The sequence below is a fragment of the Sus scrofa genome, chromosome 9, assembly GCF_054392235.1.
Source record: "Sus scrofa isolate SSC_HxYL_T2T_F1_AM1 chromosome 9, Sscrofa_HxYL_maternal_Yorkshire_Landrace_v2.0, whole genome shotgun sequence".
Lineage (NCBI taxonomy): Eukaryota > Metazoa > Chordata > Mammalia > Artiodactyla > Suidae > Sus > Sus scrofa.
The window spans coordinates 85360347-85380047 of NC_139391.1; the positions used below are offsets into that span (position 1 = coordinate 85360347).

General features: G+C 35.1%; 1 protein-coding gene across 15 annotated transcripts in view; it reads left to right on the plus strand.

The window, feature by feature from the left end:
• Positions 1 to 19701, plus strand: part of PHF14 (PHD finger protein 14) — a 188229-nt gene that overhangs the window by 15038 nt on the left and 153490 nt on the right. For all 15 annotated transcript variants that reach the window (XM_005667644.3, XM_084977120.1, XM_084977116.1 and 12 more), the window contains 2 exons: positions 3548 to 3692; positions 18106 to 18265. In XM_005667644.3, the coding sequence (XP_005667701.1) occupies positions 3548 to 3692; positions 18106 to 18265 (305 nt within the window). The remainder of the gene's footprint in view (positions 1 to 3547; positions 3693 to 18105; positions 18266 to 19701) is intronic.

A 19701-nucleotide genomic window follows, 5' to 3' on the forward strand; every position in this document is an offset into this window, starting at 1 on the left:
CCCTGTTACATAAGTTATTTATAATAATCTTTGTGAAATACATATATAAATGAATGCCAAGCATATTTTAGAGTCCATGGAAAACATAGAGCAGTATCATTTTTGGTGTAAGTTTTAAATCCCAAGGGTGAATAAACGAAATAATTTACTATAAGGAGTCATTGATTTATTACTGTAGTGCCCCATTTGTTCTTAGGATTACCACTAGATTTCATTAAATTATTCTGTAATATTAAGCTTATAGTCTAGATGTGCCATTCAGTATCTACTTTCCCAATTTCTATTTTATGTAAAAATCATATTTTCAAATGATGTGTTTTGTGGTAAAAAATTTTATTATTTCTCCAGAAACTTGAAAAATGATATACATCTTCAGAAATAAGCTAGTAAAAATTGATACTAAATTTGCTTTTATATTCTGATCATAAGCATGCTTAAACCTTATTTGATCTATTAAAGACAACTTAAGAGCATAATGTTTTAAGAGAATGTTACTTAGATTTTCCCAATGAAACATTGTCAGCCATTTGGTTAGGGTAATATTGTAGAGTTCTGGTTTCCCACATTTCTATCTCTTTGTGTTTAATTTCTAATAAGCGTTTCAAGTGATGAGGGTCAGAAGGCCAGAATTACCAGTTGATTTTGTTTTCTCTGCCTCTAAAGTATACTATGTGTAGAGAGAAAGTGAAGTAGAGATATAATTTAGGCATTTACTATTTTTCTGAGCAAAATGGAAAAAATAGGAAAATAATGCAATTGGAGCTATTTTTTTTTTTTTTTTTTCTTTTTAGTGCAGCACCTGAGGCATACGCAAGTTCCCAGGCTACAGGGTTGAATCGGAGTTAGAGTTGCTAACCTGCGCCACAGGCAATGCCAGATCTGAGCCACCTCTGTGAGCTACACCACAGCTCATGGCAACACCAGATCCTTAACCCACTGAGCAGAGAAAGGGGTTGAACCTGTGTCCTCATGGATACTAGTCGGTTTCATTAACTGCTGAGCCACAACGGGAACTGGAGCTACATGTTGATACTAGTTTTTCTGATCTATAGACATAAATTTATTGTTTCTTACATGTAATTTTTTCCTACTTTTTTCAAGGGCTGATCAGCTGCTGTAATTTCACCAGAGAAGTATTGACAGAGCCCATAAACATGAGTAGCCTCTCAGTCATCAAACTGGTTTTTTGCTAGGACTTTTTCTGGTCTGTGATTTAACCTAGATGTGATATTCCAATAAAAAAGTCTTTTGTGGATTTAAAATTACTTTAATATTTAAATAAAAATATTAAAAGTAGCAGTGCTCAATGAGCCTTACAAATTTTCTTTTCGTGTTCCAGGGAAGATTCCCCAGTGTAATAAATGGTCAGCTCATGTTTCTCATCTTGGATGACCTATGAGAAATACAGAGGAAAGGAAGATGGTAGTGAACATTTATTCAGTGTCTAGTGTGTCTTAGGAACATTCTTGCCATATGTGACCTTGTTAATTCTCACAATAGCCTGATGCAACAGTAGGTATTGTTTTTATCATTCAGTTTTACAGATTAGAAAACTTCAGTTTTGAGGTTCAACAGCTACTGAGAGCTGAGAATGAAACTCAAGAACATTTGACTTTAAGGCAAATGCTGTTATATATGAAGCATGGCTAGTGGGATGAAAATCTGGGCAAATTTTTGTTTTGCTCACTGTACCAAAGCACTGTAAAACATGATTTTCTTTTTAAGAAGTCTTTACCTTTATTTGCTAGCCATTTCCAAAGCCTCAAACTACTTTTTCTGATTTTATAACAAGGAGGAGCAGAATATAGAATTTTAAAGTGTTACAACTCTCAATAAAATTGACATCGCTTCCTTGTTAACTTTTGCATTCTTGTTTTTCAGATCAGCTGCAAGTTTAGATTTATTACACAGAAAATATATTCAAAGAATATTATTAATTGGGAAAGTCATATGTCTTTCACATGTCATTTATTTATTTATTTATTATTATTATTTTTTGTCTTTTTTTGCTATTTCTTGGCTGCTTCCACGGCATATGGAGATTCCCAGGCTAGGGGTCTAATGGGAGCCGTAGCCACCGGCCTACGCCAGAGCCACAGCAACATGGGATCCGAGCCGCGTCTGCAACCTACACCACAGCTCACGGCAACGCCATATCCTTAACCCACTGAGCAAGTGCAGGGACTGAACCCGCAACCTCATGGTTCCTAGTCGGATTCGTTAACCACTGCGCCATGACGGGAACTCCACACATGTCATTTACAGATTGCTATTGAAATGACGTAATCTAAATGCTACTTTTGGATATTGGTCAGTTTACAAGAATATAAAAATATGGAAAACATGAAACACTATATTTAATTAATGTGTAGTATGGAACTAATTTTTTTCTGACTATAGTTAGGTTTTTAAATGAAAATATATAGACTCAAATGCCATTTTATTATATGTAATGCTAGGCCCAGTCTGTTAAATATTACAAGAATCATTATCTTGTTAATTTGTCTTTAAAGTTTAAGTCCATAATGCAGAAGGTTTAAATTAAATGGAACACACTCTCCCCTTTATTTATTTTTCTATTAAGACATCTTCCTTTCTCCTTTTATATTACATTTAACTTGGTATCTTTATTACCAGTTTTTACTAGATAATTCTTGATATTAACCTAATTGAATAGTCTGACTATTCTAGCAACTGGTGAGCCTGGATTCTTTTGTAGATGATTTTTTTGCACCTGTATACACAGATTTCCTATACATGTTCTCATGAAACGGTCCCATCCAGTGGTTTGATGACCCTGGAAATTCTGGATTCCCCAGCAGTAAAGTTGTAGAGAGTCTGTAACTATGCCATCATGTACATATTTGCTTATATTTTATCTTGATTTTTTTTTCCTGTTTAATATGTGTGTGTCTTGTCTATCCTAGGTAGAATTACAGGCTTCCTAAGTGTAGGAACCATATCTTATACTTGTAAAACCCACTTATAGGATTAGTAATTACCTGAGTTGATTTTTTCTTTCTTCTAGTTTCAGGAGTCAGACTATATGCAGAATGGCAAGGCAGATGAAGAGTTTTGGTTACAAGCTTGCTATTACATTTCCTAGAGTGGAGAGAATATGGGACTTGCAGAGAAGGGAAAAATTAGAGAGAGGTTGCTTAGAGGGTCCTTTGACAAAGAGATATACTTTTCAAATATAGCACACTTTGCAGTTACTGAAATATGGAGGAGTTGCCCTTGTGGCTCATTGCGTTAGGAACCCAACTAATATCCATGAGGATGTGGGTTCTATCCCTGGCCTCGCTCAGTGGATTAAGCGTGGGTTACAGAAATGGCTTGAATCTGGTGTTGCTATGGCTGTGGCATTGCCAATTTAACTCTTATCCTGGGAACATCCTTATGCTGTAGTTGCTCTCCTAAATACAAAAACACTAAAATAATGGAGTCTACAACATAATTTTGGAAATGCATGAAATGATTTAAAGTGAGAATTTTATTTAATAAAATTACCTTTTAAATATGTCATTTTCTGATGTTTTAATATTAGGACTCGCTGATTCTTGAGAAGAGTCAAAACTGGAGTTCCCAAAAAATGGACCATATTCTGATTTGCTGTGTTTGTCTTGGAGATAATAGCGAGGATGCTGATGAAATAATTCAGTGCGACAATTGTGGCATTACAGTCCATGAAGGTAATCTTGCCTTGTTTTGTTTCCTTTTAGAAATGGCTGGTTGACACTGTGTTTAAATAAATAAAATCAGCTATTTTATATATGTACTGTACTATAGTATTTCATGATGTTTCAGTTGAAGTGACATACTGATTTTTCAAAGTGTGATGGGTGTTATTTTTTTAGATTATGTTCAATTTAAAATATATTTTTAAAAATAAAGTAGATAAATACTATATGGAAATCAGTAATCTTTGAAGGATAGTGTTGTGCTATTTTCCTTCATGGCATTATGTATTTCTAGTTTTCAGCTGAAATTTAGGTGGAGGAGAATATCTAGTATGTTAGTCCAGTATAATGTATAATTTAAAAAGTCTAGTGATATTATAGATATATAGTTAAATTTTGTAGTTTTGAATCTGAAAGGAGTATTCGTAGAGATAATCTTTTAAAATGTGAAATAGGAGCCACTGTAATATATTGAAAGTGCTTTTGCTAATATGATTTTTGAACCTTTTTTTTTTCTTTTTTTTTTTTTTTTGAGTAGGGAGGTGCCCTGAATCTCATGGAGTTCCCAGGCCAGGGATCAGATCTGAGCCCCAGTTGCGAGCTAAGCTATAGCTGCAGCAACACTGGATCCTTACCCACTATCCTGGGCCAGGGGTTGAACCTGCATCCCAGTGTTCCCAAGATGCCACCAATCCTTTTGTGCCACAGTGAGAACTCTGATTTTTGAACATTTTTAATGTATTTTTTTGTTTTACTTCAAAAGTTATATTTTGACATAATTTCTGACTTGCAGAAAGGTTATAAGAGTAATATAAAGATGGAATTCCCATTGTGGCGCAGTGGTTAATGAATCCTACTAGGAACCATGAGGTTGCAGGTTTGATCCCTGGCCTTGCTCCGTGGGTTAAGGATCTGGTGTTGCCGTGAGCTGTGGTTTAGGTCGCAGACGCAGCTCGGATCCCGCGTTGCTGTGGCTCTGGCATAGGTCAGTGGCTACAGCTCCAATTCGACCCCTAGCCTGGGAACCTCCATATGCCATGGGAATGCCCTGGAAAAGGCAAAAAGACAGGAAAAAAAAAAATGAGTAATACAAAGAATTTCCCAGATGGTGATATTTTGCTGTATTTGTTTTCTCTCACATAGCAATTTTTTTTCTCACCTCTCTAAGAATAAAATGTAGGCATGATGTTCAGCTCTACCCCTAAATACTTCAGTGTATATTTCTTAAGAACTCATAACAGGGGCATTTTCTTATACAACCACATAATTATCAAACTCAGGAAATCAGCATTGATAGAATACTATCAGTCTACTGACTATATTCACATTTTACCAATTATCCCAGTAATGTTAATTCTAGCAAAATAAAAATCCAGGATTATGAATTGCATTTACTTGTCATGTCTAGTTTAGTCACCTTTATTCTAGAATGTATTTTGAGTCTTTGTGTTTCATGTCATTGGTGTTTTTGAAGAATATAGGCAAATTCTTCTATAGAATGTCCTCTACATTGAGTTTTCTTATATTTTCTCATGATTAGATTCAGGTTATTTGCTTTTGGCAGGAGTGCCACAGAAGTTATCTTGTGTTCTCATTGTATTATATTAGGAGGCATATAATGTTTGTCTAGTTCCTGGTGATGTTATTTTGATCTCTTGGTTGAGAGGGTATCTTCTAGATTTCTCTGGTAAAGTTACTCTTTTTTCCTATCGGTAATTTTTTTTTTTTTTTAATCAAGGTAGTGACTACCACAAAGCAGTATTTCTGTGTTTTTGCCCTTACCTGCCTTACTGGTAGATAAAAGTAGACATAGCAACTGGATAGAAAAGAGGGTATATAGGTGTAGATGTAGGTAGGATGTTAGATGTGGTAGTCAGAGCACATGGAAGCTATTTTTTGAATACTTCTTATTTTCCCAGTGAAATAGGAGGCACAGTCATTAGCAGAGAGTAGAGATGGAGAGGTGTTGGAAATTTGAGGAGAGAAAGGTTGGTATAAAATAACACCACCAATGTTTGGGAGAATAACACCACCAATGTTTACAAATATGTTGCCTCTGCTTGAATTTGTGACTGCCATTGCTGATGTGTAATGCAGGCATGACCAATATTATTAGTGTTAACTTTTCATTATGCTGAGACAGCTGTCTCTACTTCATAGGTCATGGATTTGACCACGGATGTGATTTTTAAAGGCTAACACAACTGTTTTAAGAAATTGAATTTATTGCTAACATTTAAAAACTGGGAGATTTTATTTTACAAATTTTGGAATTTGATATTCTCTTGAAGGTCTAGCAGTGGTAGGTTTTCACTCTCTTATGGCAACAATCTGCTGGAGCTGATTAGGGCTGCCCTCCTATTGTAGATGAAGCCTACAATCATCAGATTACCTACTTTCTTCTCTCAAATCCTTCACTCATTTCTGTTAGTTACCTGATCCCTGGAGTTGTTTCAATGTATAGTTCCTCATCTACTTTGAGGATGATGTCTGTTGCTACTAGAGGTCAGGATGCTAAGATTTCAGTGTCCCACCACTATGATAGTAAAGCAACTATTTTACTATAGTTCCTCTCTTTTGGACTCAGGCCTGAATCTACTGAGGACTAGCACCATATACAAATCCAGAATAAACCCTCTCCTCTGACCTATTGTTTTATTTATTTTTTGAAGTATAGTTGATTTACAGTATTAATTTCAGATGTGCAAAATATTTAGTATTTTTATAGACTATAGTTCATATATTTTTATTTTTATTTATTTATTTTAGGGCTGCGCCTGTGGCATATGGACGTTCCCAGGTTAGGGGTTGAATTGGAGCTTTGGCTGCTGGCCTATTCCACAGCCATAGCAATGCCAGATCTGAGCTGTGTTTGCAACCTACACCACAGCTCATGGCAATGTCAGATTCCTTAAGCCACTTAGCAAGGCCAGGGCTTGAACTCGTGTCCTCATGGATTCTAGTCAGGTGTATTACTGCTGAGCCACAATGGGAACTCCTATAGTCCATTTAAAGTTATTACACAATAATGGCTATATTTCCCTACGCTGTGTGATATATCATTGTTGCTTATTTATTGTATGCATAATAGTTGTATCTCTTGATCCTGTATCCCTATCTTGCCCCTCCCTACTTTCCCTTTCCTCATGGTAACTACTAGTTTGTTCTTTATATTAAGAACAAATAAGAATCTGTTTCTATTTTGTTGTATATATTTGTTTTATTTTTTAGATTCCACATAGAGTGTCTTGCTGCTGTAAACATTGGGGTGCATGTATCTTTTCAAATTTCAAATTAGTGTTGTTTTCTTTTTTTTTTTTTTTTCTTTTTTTGTTGTTTTTGCTATTTCTTGGGCTGCTCCTGCAGCATATGGAGGTTCCCAGGATAGGGGTCGAATCGGAGCTATAGCTGCTGGCCTACACCAGAGCCACAGCAACGCGGGATCCAAGCCGTGTCTGCAACCTACACCACAGCTCACGGCAATGCTGCATCGATGACCCACTGAGCAAGGGCAGAGATCGAACCCGCAACCTCATGGTTCCTAGTCGGATTTGTTAACCACTGCGCCATGACGGGAACTCCAGTGTTGTTTTCTTTGGATATATACCCAGCAGTAGAATTGCAGGATCATATGGAAGTTCTATTTTAGCCTTTTGTTTTCCATAGTGGCTGCATCAATTTACAATCCCATCAACAGTATACCAGGGTTCCCTTTTTATCCACAATCTTGCCAACATTGTCTTTGTCTTTGATTTAGACTTGTACCTCTTAGATTCTTGGTATGAATTCTTTGAATAGATTCTTCTTCAAATGCTTGTAGATTTCTGGAAGGGCACCCCATTAATTTTCCTGACATGTCTAGAGCTGTGCTTTAGACGAATAGTCTCAGTCATAGCAAATCTACCTTCTTTCTTAGGTAGCTTTGATTTTTTTAGAAACAGCCAAAAAATCTTTCTGAGTCAAGGCAGAGAAATAAGATTATCACACTGAGTGGTAATTTCATTTAAGTCAAAAATCAAGTTGTGTCTGAAGAGTCATGTAGCGTTATTTTCTTTTGTAATTCATTTAATTGGCTCTTTCATTTTAAGCATTTGCTAATGATTGCTCTTTTTTCTCCCCAGAATAGCTCAGAATCAGGGAATTATTTTTATTATGGGAGAAGGAAGAGAAAGATAAGGAAAGGGAAATTAACATTCCTAAGTGTGATGTTTTATTGGCTTTTTTGGGAGTGTGCTAATAATATGGAATAAATAAATGGGGAAAGCTGAATAAATAGAGAAATGAATAGTTTTCAACATATATGTCCATCTATATGTTGTGGTACGATTGCTTTTTTGGTCATAGTGTGACTTCTTTGAACTTCAGATATGTTCAAAGTTAGAAATGCAAATTATTAAAGTAAAATATCTTGAGTTTTTAAAATATTACTACTTTCTTTCTCTAGTATGAGTAATTTCCCTTTTTCCCTCATTAACTTTGGAGTTTCTGTTCTGCGATTGCAATTATATAATTCTCTTTCCCTCTCTAAGTAGCTATTTTTGCTTTTCTCAGTAGTAGCGTTAGAACTAAAAGCTTGAAATATTCTTAGTTTTGAAATTAAAAAATATATATTTTTAAAATTTTTTGGCTGCATCCATGTCATGTGGAAGTTCCTGGGCCAGGGATTAAACCTGGGCCATAGTAGTGACAATGTTGGATCGTTAACCACTAGGCCATCAGGGAACTCCTAGTTTTAGAGATTTAAAATAATCTGTTTTGGTTTAGGAGACAGTTGTTATTAAATACTGATGTATTTTTTTTTTGGTAAATGTGATAAAGTTATGATTAACATAGTGTTCTAATAAAATTGTTAACTGCATGTTTGTTAGAAACATACCAAATATATTTGGGGTCCTTTTAATATAATTTTCTGTAAGTCATTTTTGTCTGATTACTGGTCCAAAAGATTCCTTTACCAGTTATCACTGTTTGTTTGAGAAGGGGTTGTTTTGATATGAATATACTCCTGACTTTCCATTTGAGTTTTTTTAAAGTAACATTTGGATGGTATCAGCAAGAAATGGTACTGATTAGTAGATCTTTGAAGACATTTTCATCTTCTACCAACTTTTTATCAGTTGTGTCTACTAAATAGAAAAGTAAAACACACACACACACAGACATACACAAAAACCCTACTAAGTAATCTTTGGTTAGATTTTTGAATTTCCGTTTTGGGGAAATAGTCCTCAATATAGTAATGTATGTAATATACATACATATAGATATGTATCCTGGAGCCATTTGGGGTCATCAGGTCTTACTGACACTGTTATGCACAGCTGCCACACCATATTAATAAGAACCCGGGTTGAAAAAATAGGTAAATGACATACGACCTGTTCCAAATAACTTAGATTTTTTTGTTTTTTGTCTCTTTCTAGGACCATGTTCTCAATTGTTTTTAATGTTCAATTTTGTCTTTCTTCCTCTAAAACAGGGTCAGCAGCCTTTTATAAGTAAAGTTTCAGTCCTTCACTTGTTTATCCAAATAGGAGCTTTTATGACTACTTAATTATTTTAGTTTTTAAGGTCTTCCTCACTGTATATCTGAACTATTGTTGCATTTAAAGTAAATAAGGTTTAAAAATGTTCTGGACCTCCTTTAACTTTCAGGTTAAAATGTTGCTCTTACCTATTTCAGTAGTTTTTTAAAAAAATTTTTAAAAATTTTTTCTTTTTATGGCTGTACCTGTGGCATAAGGAAGTTCCCAGGTAGGGGTAGAATCTGAGCTGCAGCTGCTGACCTATGGCACAGCCAGAGCAAGATGGGATCGAAGCCGAATCTGCAGCTTACACTGCCAGATCCTTAACCCATTGAGCAAGGCCTGCATCCTCATGAACATGATGTTGGGTTCTTAACCCTTTGAGCCACAACAGGAACTCCTCAGTAGTTTTTTTTCTTCTTTTAAACTTATCTACTCAAAAGTGTGGGCCATGGTTTCATAGCATCAAGTGGTAACATCTTTATCACCTGGAAACTTGTTAGAAAATCAGAATCACAGGTCAAGTCCTTGATCTTCTAAATCAGAATCTGTGTTATGACAAAGACTCCAAGGGTGTTTCATGGGGACATTGGATCATTAGCTCCATTGATACTATGAAGGAGTGGCTCTGCAATGCTTACCAGGCTATCTACACTTTAAATTTTTCAAGACTGTCATTGGCCACATTTGGTACCAGCTTATTCAGAAAGATAGAGAAGAAAAAATACATCTTGCCAGCAAGGCAACAACATGCCATCCTCTTTTGTGAGCAGCTTACATAGTTATGTGGGAACTAACATCTCATAACATAACATCACATGAACATATTTTTAAAAATTAAAAAAATCTAATGTTCAGTAAAATGTAAACTCCTCTGGTAACTTCTCTGCCTGTTGTTACTATGGTTCAGTCCTCTACATCCCCCTCCCCTACCACCCAGGATACATTCACAAATCATGTGTTGCTTTTTGTCATATCTCTTAGTCTCAAAGTTTCACTCTTTTTGTGTCATTTCTGTCACTGATGTGTTGAAGAATCTAAGCCAGTTTTTAGAGTGTTTTAACAAAATAACCCTCAATCTGAATTTGTCTTACTGTTTTCTTATAATTAGATTCATTTTAAACCGTCTCCCCCTTTCTTTGAAAAGTACTGTCTTCGTGATGTTGTTTACTCATACATCATATCAAAAGATATAATGCCAGTTTAAAAATAAATAAAAATAAAGATATAATACCAATTTATTGCATTATTGGTGATAGGTTAAGGTGGTGTCATCCAAACCTCTCCATTTTAAAGATATGTTTTTCTTTTTATAATTAATGAGTAATAGTGGGTTAATAACCTTGAGACTCTATAGTATCATATTCCCTAACATCCTTCTACTTAGTGGTTTTAGCATACTTGCCAGAATCAATTCTTGTATATGTGGCTGCAAGATGGGGATTTCTAATTCTGTCATTCCTTCTGCATTTATTTTGTAAAGAACCTTTCCTCTTTTTTCCTTTCAGTATTACTGTGGTCTCATACATTATTGTCTAGTCTGATTACTCTTTCTGATGCTTAAATTGTCCAAATTTGACCAGTGAGAGCCACTTCAGGCAGGCTGTTCCTTACACACACATGTGCACATGTATATGTGGCTTGCACAGTCCCCACTTCGTAATAAACAAATAAATAAGATACATTTCATGGATACCCCCAATAAATTACTTTCTTTATTTCATCTCTTAATCTTGAGATTATTTTTATATGAGTACATTTGGGATATTTTTTTAACGGTATGTAGTTAGCTATAGGATGACTCAATCATGTATTTACTTTTTTTTCTATTTTTTCACTTATATATGGTGCTAACAAATGTGTCATATATATTCATGTAATAATTTCTGTGAGATTGCTGAATCAAAAGATTCAGTGCATTTAAACTTTTTATAAACTTTGCCAGATCGACCTTCAGAAAGGCTATTTTGTGTGTGTGTGTGTGTGTGTGTGTGTGTGTGTGTGTGTGTGCACGCGCGCGCGCGCTTTTCTCAGGGCCACATCAGCACCACATGGAGGTTCCCAGGCTAGAGGTCCATTCGGAGCTGTAGCCACTGGCCTATAGCATAGCCGCAGCAGTGTGGGATCCGAGCCATGTCTGAGACCTACATCACAGTTCATGGCAATGCCAGATCCTTAACCCACTGAGTGAGGCCAGGGATCGAAACTGCATTCTCATGAATGCTAGTTGGGTTCATTAACCGCTGAGCCACAACGAGAACTCCTGGAGATTATTTCTTAATTGAAGTATGTGTACGCTTTATTATTGAGGTTTGATATCTGTGGCCATTTCTTTTTATTTTTTCTGTTACTTGCTGTACATTTTTCTTATCATTTCTTAAATGGGTTCTACTAGTCTTTTTCTCATTTACTTACTGAAATTCTGGAATTCCTTTTTTTTAAAAAATCTTTTGTCTTCTATATGTGTTACAAAGAGTTTTTAATCTTTGCAAATATTTTTTCCACCCTATCCTGTACATATAATAAAATATAAGTAATAATAATATCTTTCCTAACTTTTTTACTTTGTGGTATTTTTGTGGTATTCTAAATAATGAACACACATATCACATATGCAGATCTTTCTCTGGTACTTTTAAAGTTCCAAAGTGAGTTTTTATCTAAAATTAATGAATCCAGAGAAAGGGAAATTTCCTAAAGCGTGATAGGAAACTAGTGTTGCTAGGTTTTGTGTTTTATTTTTTTTAAAAATAGTGTGATAGACTTCCACATTGTAATTCTGCCTTGCAGCTTTTCCTTAACCTTTCATAGTTAAACATAAACTTCATAAATGCCTTGTTTTAGAGAAAACTAGTTGTTTATCATAATATATTGCATGAATAATAAATATAATGTGGGAACTATAGAACAGGAGGAAGATAAAACTTTTCTAACTTTCTTTTCTAAACTTTTCTAGTCCTAATATCCAGACAGCCATAGTTAGTGCTTTGGTGTATTTCCTTTATGTTTTCTTTTTATTTTTTAAATGTAGTTTTGCTTAAGTAATTATAATTTAGAGAGGGTTTTAGGTTGAGAATTTGCAAAAAGATAGTTTTCCGAATGTTGCTTTTTAACTGTCTGATTACTTTTCAGAGTCTTATTTCATCTAAATGGAGTCAAATTTCTTTTGGGGTTTCAGCTTTTCACTTGCCTTGAGCACCTTTGTGATAAGATCTTACAACTGGCTTGTAATAGTAGGGTGCCCCCGACTGTGATGTCGGTTTTCCTGATATATTGATTGCACTGTGTCTGAAGAAAAATGTCTTGTATGTGTCATAGTACATGATAGAGCATTAGGGAGTGCACTTGCCAGCAATTATCCTTAGGTTTGATTGTTAGGGGTTATTATTTTTTTTATTTTTTGGCCACAGCATGGCATATGGAAGTTTCCAGGCCAGGAATCAAATCTGAGCCACAGCTGTGACCTATGCCACAGCTGTGGCAATGCCAGATCCTTAATCCCCTGTGCCACAGTGGGAACTCCAAGTTGCTATAAATTAAATATGATCTACTAAGAGATGTTTTTCCCCTGTTTATTTTTCAGTCTGCTATTAGCGTAGTTCTAGACCATTTTCATTTCTTAATGTATGCAAAAATATATTCTATGAGTGCTTACTGGATAGTAAGGCATATTCAAGTTATAACCATTTGGACTTTATGTATCAGCAGGTAGTTCGACTCATTTATTCTTTAGGATATACTTGTGGCAGGTATCATGCATATTATATGTTCTTTTCTCATAAACAACAATATTACTCTAAAGTCTTTTAGTGGGTTTTGTAATCACAGGAGTAGTGGTAGGATTTTTTTGTGTGTGATAGGATATTAAGTACACAAAAAATGTTTTACATTTTTAAGTGGCAAATTTTGTGTTCCTGTTTTTTTTTTCCTAGATTGAGAAATAGTTAGGAAAGATATTATTAAATACTTATTGCAGAAGAGGTAACTCAACCTCAGAGATGTGGTTTTCCAAAGTTACGTAGCTAGAAATCAGAGGACTGTAGGTCTTCTGGTCTTCCGTGACAAGGTGAATGGGGAAAATTTCTGCTAATTTGGATTATCCATACTCTTGTATAACTCAAAACAATTATAAACACATTTTATATTATTTTTCATTATATATGATTAGGTTGCATGTGTTACTTGTAATTAGCTGTACAAACATGTTTTGTTTACCCATTTGAAAGCATGAATTAAGTTTTCTGTGTGAATACTTTTTTTTTAGTTTCATACATTTATTTTTTTAATAATGATTTTTATTTTTTCCATTATACCTGGCTTACAGTGTTCTGTCAATTTTGTACTGTACGTCAAGGTGACCCAGTTACACATACATGTATACATTCTTTTTTCTCACATTATCATGCTCCAACATAAGTGACTAGACATAGTTCCCAGTTGCTATACAGTAGAATCTCATTGCTTATCCATTCCAAAGGCAATAGTCTGCATCTATTAACCCCAAAGTCCCAATCCATTCCACTCCTTCCCCCTCCCTCTTGGCAACCACAAGTCTGTTCTCCATGTCCATGATTTTCTTTGCTGTGGAAAGGTTAATTTGTGCCATCTATTAGATTTCAGATATAAGTGATATCATATGGTATTTGTCTTTCTCTTTCTGATTTACTGTACTACTGCACTTAGTATGAGAGTCTCTAGTTGCATCCATGTTGCTGCAAATGACATTATTTTGTTCTTTTTTATGGCTGAGTAGTATTCCATTTTATATATATATATATATACCACATCTTCTTAATCCAATCATCTGTTGATGGACATTTAGGTTGTTTCCATGTCTTGGCTATTGTGAATAGTGCTGCAATGAACATGTGGGTGCATGTGTCTTTTTCAAGGAAAGTTTTGTCCAGATATATGCCCAAGAGTGGGATTGCTGTGTCATATGGTAGTTCTTTGTATAGTTTTCTAATGTACCTCCACACTGTTCTCCATGGTCTAAGCTGCACCAATTTACATCCCCACCAACAGTGCAGGAGGATTCTCTTTTCTCTACACTCTTCTCCAGCATTTGTTATTCGTGGACTTATTAATGATGGCCATTCTGACTGGTGTGAGGTGGTACCTCACAGTAGTTTTGATATGCACTTTTCTAATAATCAGTGATGTTGAGCATTTTTCATGTGCTTGTTTGCTATCTATATATCTTCTTTGGAGAAATGTCTGTTCAGGTCTTTTGCCTATTTTTCAGTTGGGATGTTGGCTTTTTTGCTGTTGAGTTGTCTAAGTTTGTATATTTTAGAAATTAAGCCCTTGTCATTTGCATCATTTGAAACTATTTTCTCCCAGTCTGTAAGTTGGCTTTTTGTTTTTTTTTTTATGGTTTCCTTTGCTGCGCAAAAGCTTTTCAGTTTGATTAGGTCCCATTGGTTTATTTTAGCTTTTATTTCTGTTGTTTTGGAAGCCTGACCTGAGAAAACATTTGTAAGGTTGATGTCAGAGAATGTTTTGCCTGTTTCCTCTTCTAGGAGTTTAATGGTGTCTTGTCTTACATTTAAGTCTTTAAACCATTGGAGTTTATTTTTGTTCATGGTATGAGGGTGTGTTCCAGTTTCATTGATTTACATGCATGTCTATACTTTTTAAATTTTAAATGTTTATCCACATAAAGACTTTTTCACATAATTCTATCAAAGGTGTATTTTTTGCATCTTCTACTCAGAAATAGATAGGTAGAAGAGAATAAGCCTTGTTTTTTGGTAGTTTAAATTCAGTTTTGTATAGAAGAAAGAAAAAGATTTTAAATGTATTTAGTCATTAATTAAAATGGATTAGAGTGGATATAAATACTAGACATTTGGCCTAGAACTCAGTAAACTCAACAGGTATGGCAGAGAAATATGGGAAAAATGGCAGGAGAAAGTGGCAGGTTAAGAACTCTGTAAAGGTAGCAGTGTAGAACATCTTTCAAGGGCAGTGAAACTGAAGAAGAAATATTTACCCACTTGCTGGTTGTTCTTTGAGTTTGTATGATACCATTAATCTTCAGGCTTATAAAGTAAGAATTCCTAGGAGAGGCCCTCAGAAATCATTTCTGAAATTATTTTAGTTGATTTAATCTCTGTGCAGACATTTGCCAGATGTGTGGTATATTCTTTAAAAATTGGAATTGAGGAGTTGCCATCGTAGCTCAGTGGTTAACGAATCTGACTAGGAGCCATGAGGTTGCGGGTTCGATCCCTGGCCTTGCTCAGTGGGTTAGGGATCCAGCGTGGCCGTGAGCTGTGGTGTAGGTTGCAGACACGGCTTGGATCCCGTGTTGCTGTGGCTGTGGCGTAGGCCAGTGGCTATAGCTCCATTGGACCCCTAGCCTGGCAACCTCCATAAGCCGCGGGAGCGCCCCCCCCCCAAAAAAAAAATTGGAATTGAAATTTTGCTTTATTCTGAAAGAGTAAACTGCTGTGGTTTACCATGATTTTGGTGTATGAGGTGAATAAAATGAATAGCTCCTGTGGGCTTTATTATCTTGGTAGTTCCCTACTTTGTGGAAATACAGATGAAAAAATCTGCCTCAAAAGAACATTATTTTGTGAAGATGATAGATTTTTTTGCTTGTAGTATTGCATAGCCTTTGAGAAATAAAATTGACTATTTTTATTATTTTCTGATTTTTCTTTGAATAAAATATTTTGTTTACTGTTGCCTTTACCTAAAAATTTTTTATTATTGGTGACAACCAAAAAAAAAAATTATTCCCATGAAGAAAAAATTTTTTTTTCATTTTTATGATTTATCAATTAGAATGTGCATCTAAATGGAAGTGATGGATATCATGATTACTACCAACCACCAATTAATGATATTAAATAAATTAATGTTTTAATTCCTTTGTTTATCTTATGCACAGTAGTCTAGCCCATTTAAAATCTTTTCTTTGAGCGTCCCCATCGTGATGCAGTGGTTAATAAACCGCACCAGTATCCATAGGACGCGGGTTCCATCCCTGGTCTTGCTCAGTGGGTTAAGGAATCAGTGTTGCCATGAGCTGTGGTGTAGATTGCAGACGCAGCTCAGATCCTGGGTGGCTATGGCTGTGGCATAGGCCGGTGACTACATTTCCGATTAGACCGTTAGCCTGGGAACTTCCATATGCCACAGGTGTGGCCCTAAAAAGCAAATAAAAAAAAAATCTTTTTTTGCATTTTTTTCATATGACTTTCAGATTATATTAAGGTTCACTACTATAAAATCCTTAAATAACATTATATTGACATAACAGAAGGATTTGCTTGTGGCAGCTTATTTAAGTCATAGTTGCAAACTTTTCAGTTTTCTGCCTACCAGGCAATATAATTAATCTATATTGAGTGGTATTACTGTGTGAATAAAATACCGACATATGACTGTTGACCTATCAGTGACATCCAGTAAATTAATGTTGATAACTTTAAAATTATTTACTAGTGTGTTTCTTTCTGGGTGATTTGTTTGATGCATATTTATTTACATACTATTTGTTTTAACTTGGGTGTCTTTGGTTGTTGTGAGAAGATGCTCTTCAGCAGGCTCCTGTTGTGTGTGCAGTGAATAACCATATAATCTTACATTGGGTACATATAAGCTTACCTACATGGTGAAGCCTTTTGAGAGATGATTGTTACTTATATGTTTCTCCTGGTGGTTTTTTCAATGACTTCAGTTTATTGGAGGTTGCTTTGGGTGCTCTTTAGAATTTGGTGCTAAGACTACCCTCTTAGAATAAACCTGGTCAAAATTATCCTGGGATTGCTGATAATAGGCTTACTATAGAAGTGACCTATTTTGATGTAATTAATGTGTCTTAGGAGATCAGATAAATGCCCAAGCTTAAAGATGACAGGCAACATTGGGACTATGACTAAGCTGTAATCTATATAATTACTGTATATTCATTAAGTTATCTCTTTTAAGTATGATTTGTCATGAGGTCAGTGTCTTCCTGTCTAGAAAGAGAGAGAGAATATGAAGTCTATGGTATATCTAGCACCATTTAGGCAAAAGAAAATTATTTAGGAGTCATGACTATTATAGTCACTGGCAGGTAGTCTTTATTATAAGCTACCAATAATAATTTCCTACTCTAAAATGTAAGATCTGTGCTACATTGTCTCATTATCTTCTTTCTTTGATGTATTCATGTGGATCTTTAGATTTATTTTTAGAACATTAACTACTTAAATAATTTAACCCTCAGAATATCGAGTTATCAATGAATGAAAAGAGGAAAAAGAATAATCTCTTCATTTCAGTTATGGATAAATTTTTACAGAAGATTGAAGAGTTATAAATGTTTAAAAAGCTCAGATAGATACCTTGTATAGCTCAAGACTGGCTCAATTGTGAATGGAACTCACCTGCCTAACTTTAGTCTAAACTATTCAAATTGTTCTATAGCCTTAATTTATATGTGTGCATATTTCTGTATTATTTTCCTTTTGCTAATATTTACTTTTCATTTATGGATATATGAATTTATGTTTTAATCTGCCACTTCTATATATATATTTTATATATATTTAAGTGTTCAGTGCATAGGAGCTCAGAAGTATTTACTAATTAATAGTTTCTAGACTCTGTAGTTATTATTTTTAGTGAAACTTCATATTTTTAATTAAAAAATTTTTTTAAAAGAACCATAAAATTTCACTTCTCTAATGCTTTTCCAGTAGGTCTGTAATACACTATGATAGGTGGAAAAATATTTTTATGAAATGATTTTACTTCTGTTTTGACTTTAATATCATTCTTATAAACCGTTAATTTTTCTGAATTTTTCTCTATTTCCCTTCCCTTTTTCTTTTGTGACTTTATAAATGTAAGTTTAAGAAATAAACTCTGTTTAATCATACTATTTATTTATTTTTTAGGTTGCTATGGAGTTGACGGAGAGAGCGACTCTATTATGAGTTCAGCTTCTGAAAACTCCACTGAACCTTGGTTTTGTGATGCCTGTAAATGTGGTGTTTCCCCTAGCTGTGAACTATGCCCCAATCAGGATGGAATTTTCAAGGAGACAGATGCTGGAAGGTTGATGTCATAATCCTGTTGGGTTAATATACTTGCTTTATAATATGTCTACTTCTCTTTTTCTATTTATGATTTTTTGAGTTTCACACTTTCATTTGATTGCTGCTTTGTAATTTCTGGCATAGAGTAAATGGACAGTAGCCTATAGATCAGGGCAAGGAGGAGAAAAGACCCTTGGTTGAGTATCTCCATTTGCCTCTATAGCCCATAATCCCATTTAATCTTAGTAATGACTGTAAGTTAAGACCGTTGGTGAAGTAAGTTGGAAGGAAGACCCCTTCCCCAAGAGAGGTATTCAGGCCTTGTTAGAGAAAGTGTAGTTACAGCCTACTTGATGGCAGAGAATTTAGCTCCTTTGCCTGGGCCAAAACTTGGTCTGCAGTTCTTTGCAAGCAGGTGGCTATGCAGTGGTTCAAAGCCTGGAGTGTGTTGTATCTGTGTTGAGAGGGCCACGGAATGACCTCCAGTCTTGGCCTCCCAGGTGACTGAGGGATGAAGCATGTTGTTGGGGCAGAGCACTGGCGGATGTCCTCTTCCTATCCTGTGAGAAGCCCTTCCTCCCACAGTGCCTTCTGCCACTCTCCTGAGGCAGCTAGGTACCATGATGCTGTAGAGGAGAAAAGCTGAAAAAGGTTTTGTGCATTATTGCAAAGCAAATACTGAAGGGTGGATTTGGAACTGAGAGACAATAAATTGATTAACTTGTGCAGACACCTCTGTTGTTTTCACTACATTCACACTCATCTTTATTATCACATTTGAACAGTTGTCATCATAATAGCATTGGCATCTTTCATGTTTTTTTCCCAGGAGACTACTAACTAGGATGGGTGACTGGTACACAAGAGTAGTTCCTAACCTTTTACATTTTATGGACCACTACTTACTGTCCTCCTCCACATAAGAGGGGATGCTTAGTTTTTCATTTTGCCACATAAGGATATTTTAGTATTTTTACTGAACAATATTTTAACAACAAAATAACCTATACAAATATCACCATCATTTCTCATATCTTAACATTTTGAAAAGGATAGGATGTGTTTTATACCAAAATAAAGGATAGTCTTTTGAATTTAATATAGTCTGCTTTAGTAAAGTAAAAGATATTTTTCTTACTTTTCTCATTTTCACCTCAATTGGTGGATAGGTCCTTGAGAGGTATTGCCATACAAGAATGTTGGGATACCATAGAGTCTACTATGGAATTTTGGAGAACCCTGTATGTTGAAGTCTAGGAAAAATAACTTAAAGTCTTACTTCTCGTTCTTCATTGCCTGTCCCCAAAATAAAATAAATATATAACAAATGATTTGATGTATTAACATGAGTCTGTGGTCTGTATCCTGTGATACATGAGCATTGTTTTATGTTCAGACTGACTTTGGCCTAGAATTAGGGAATTTAATGCAACATTAAAAGGGTGTGCTTTCAAG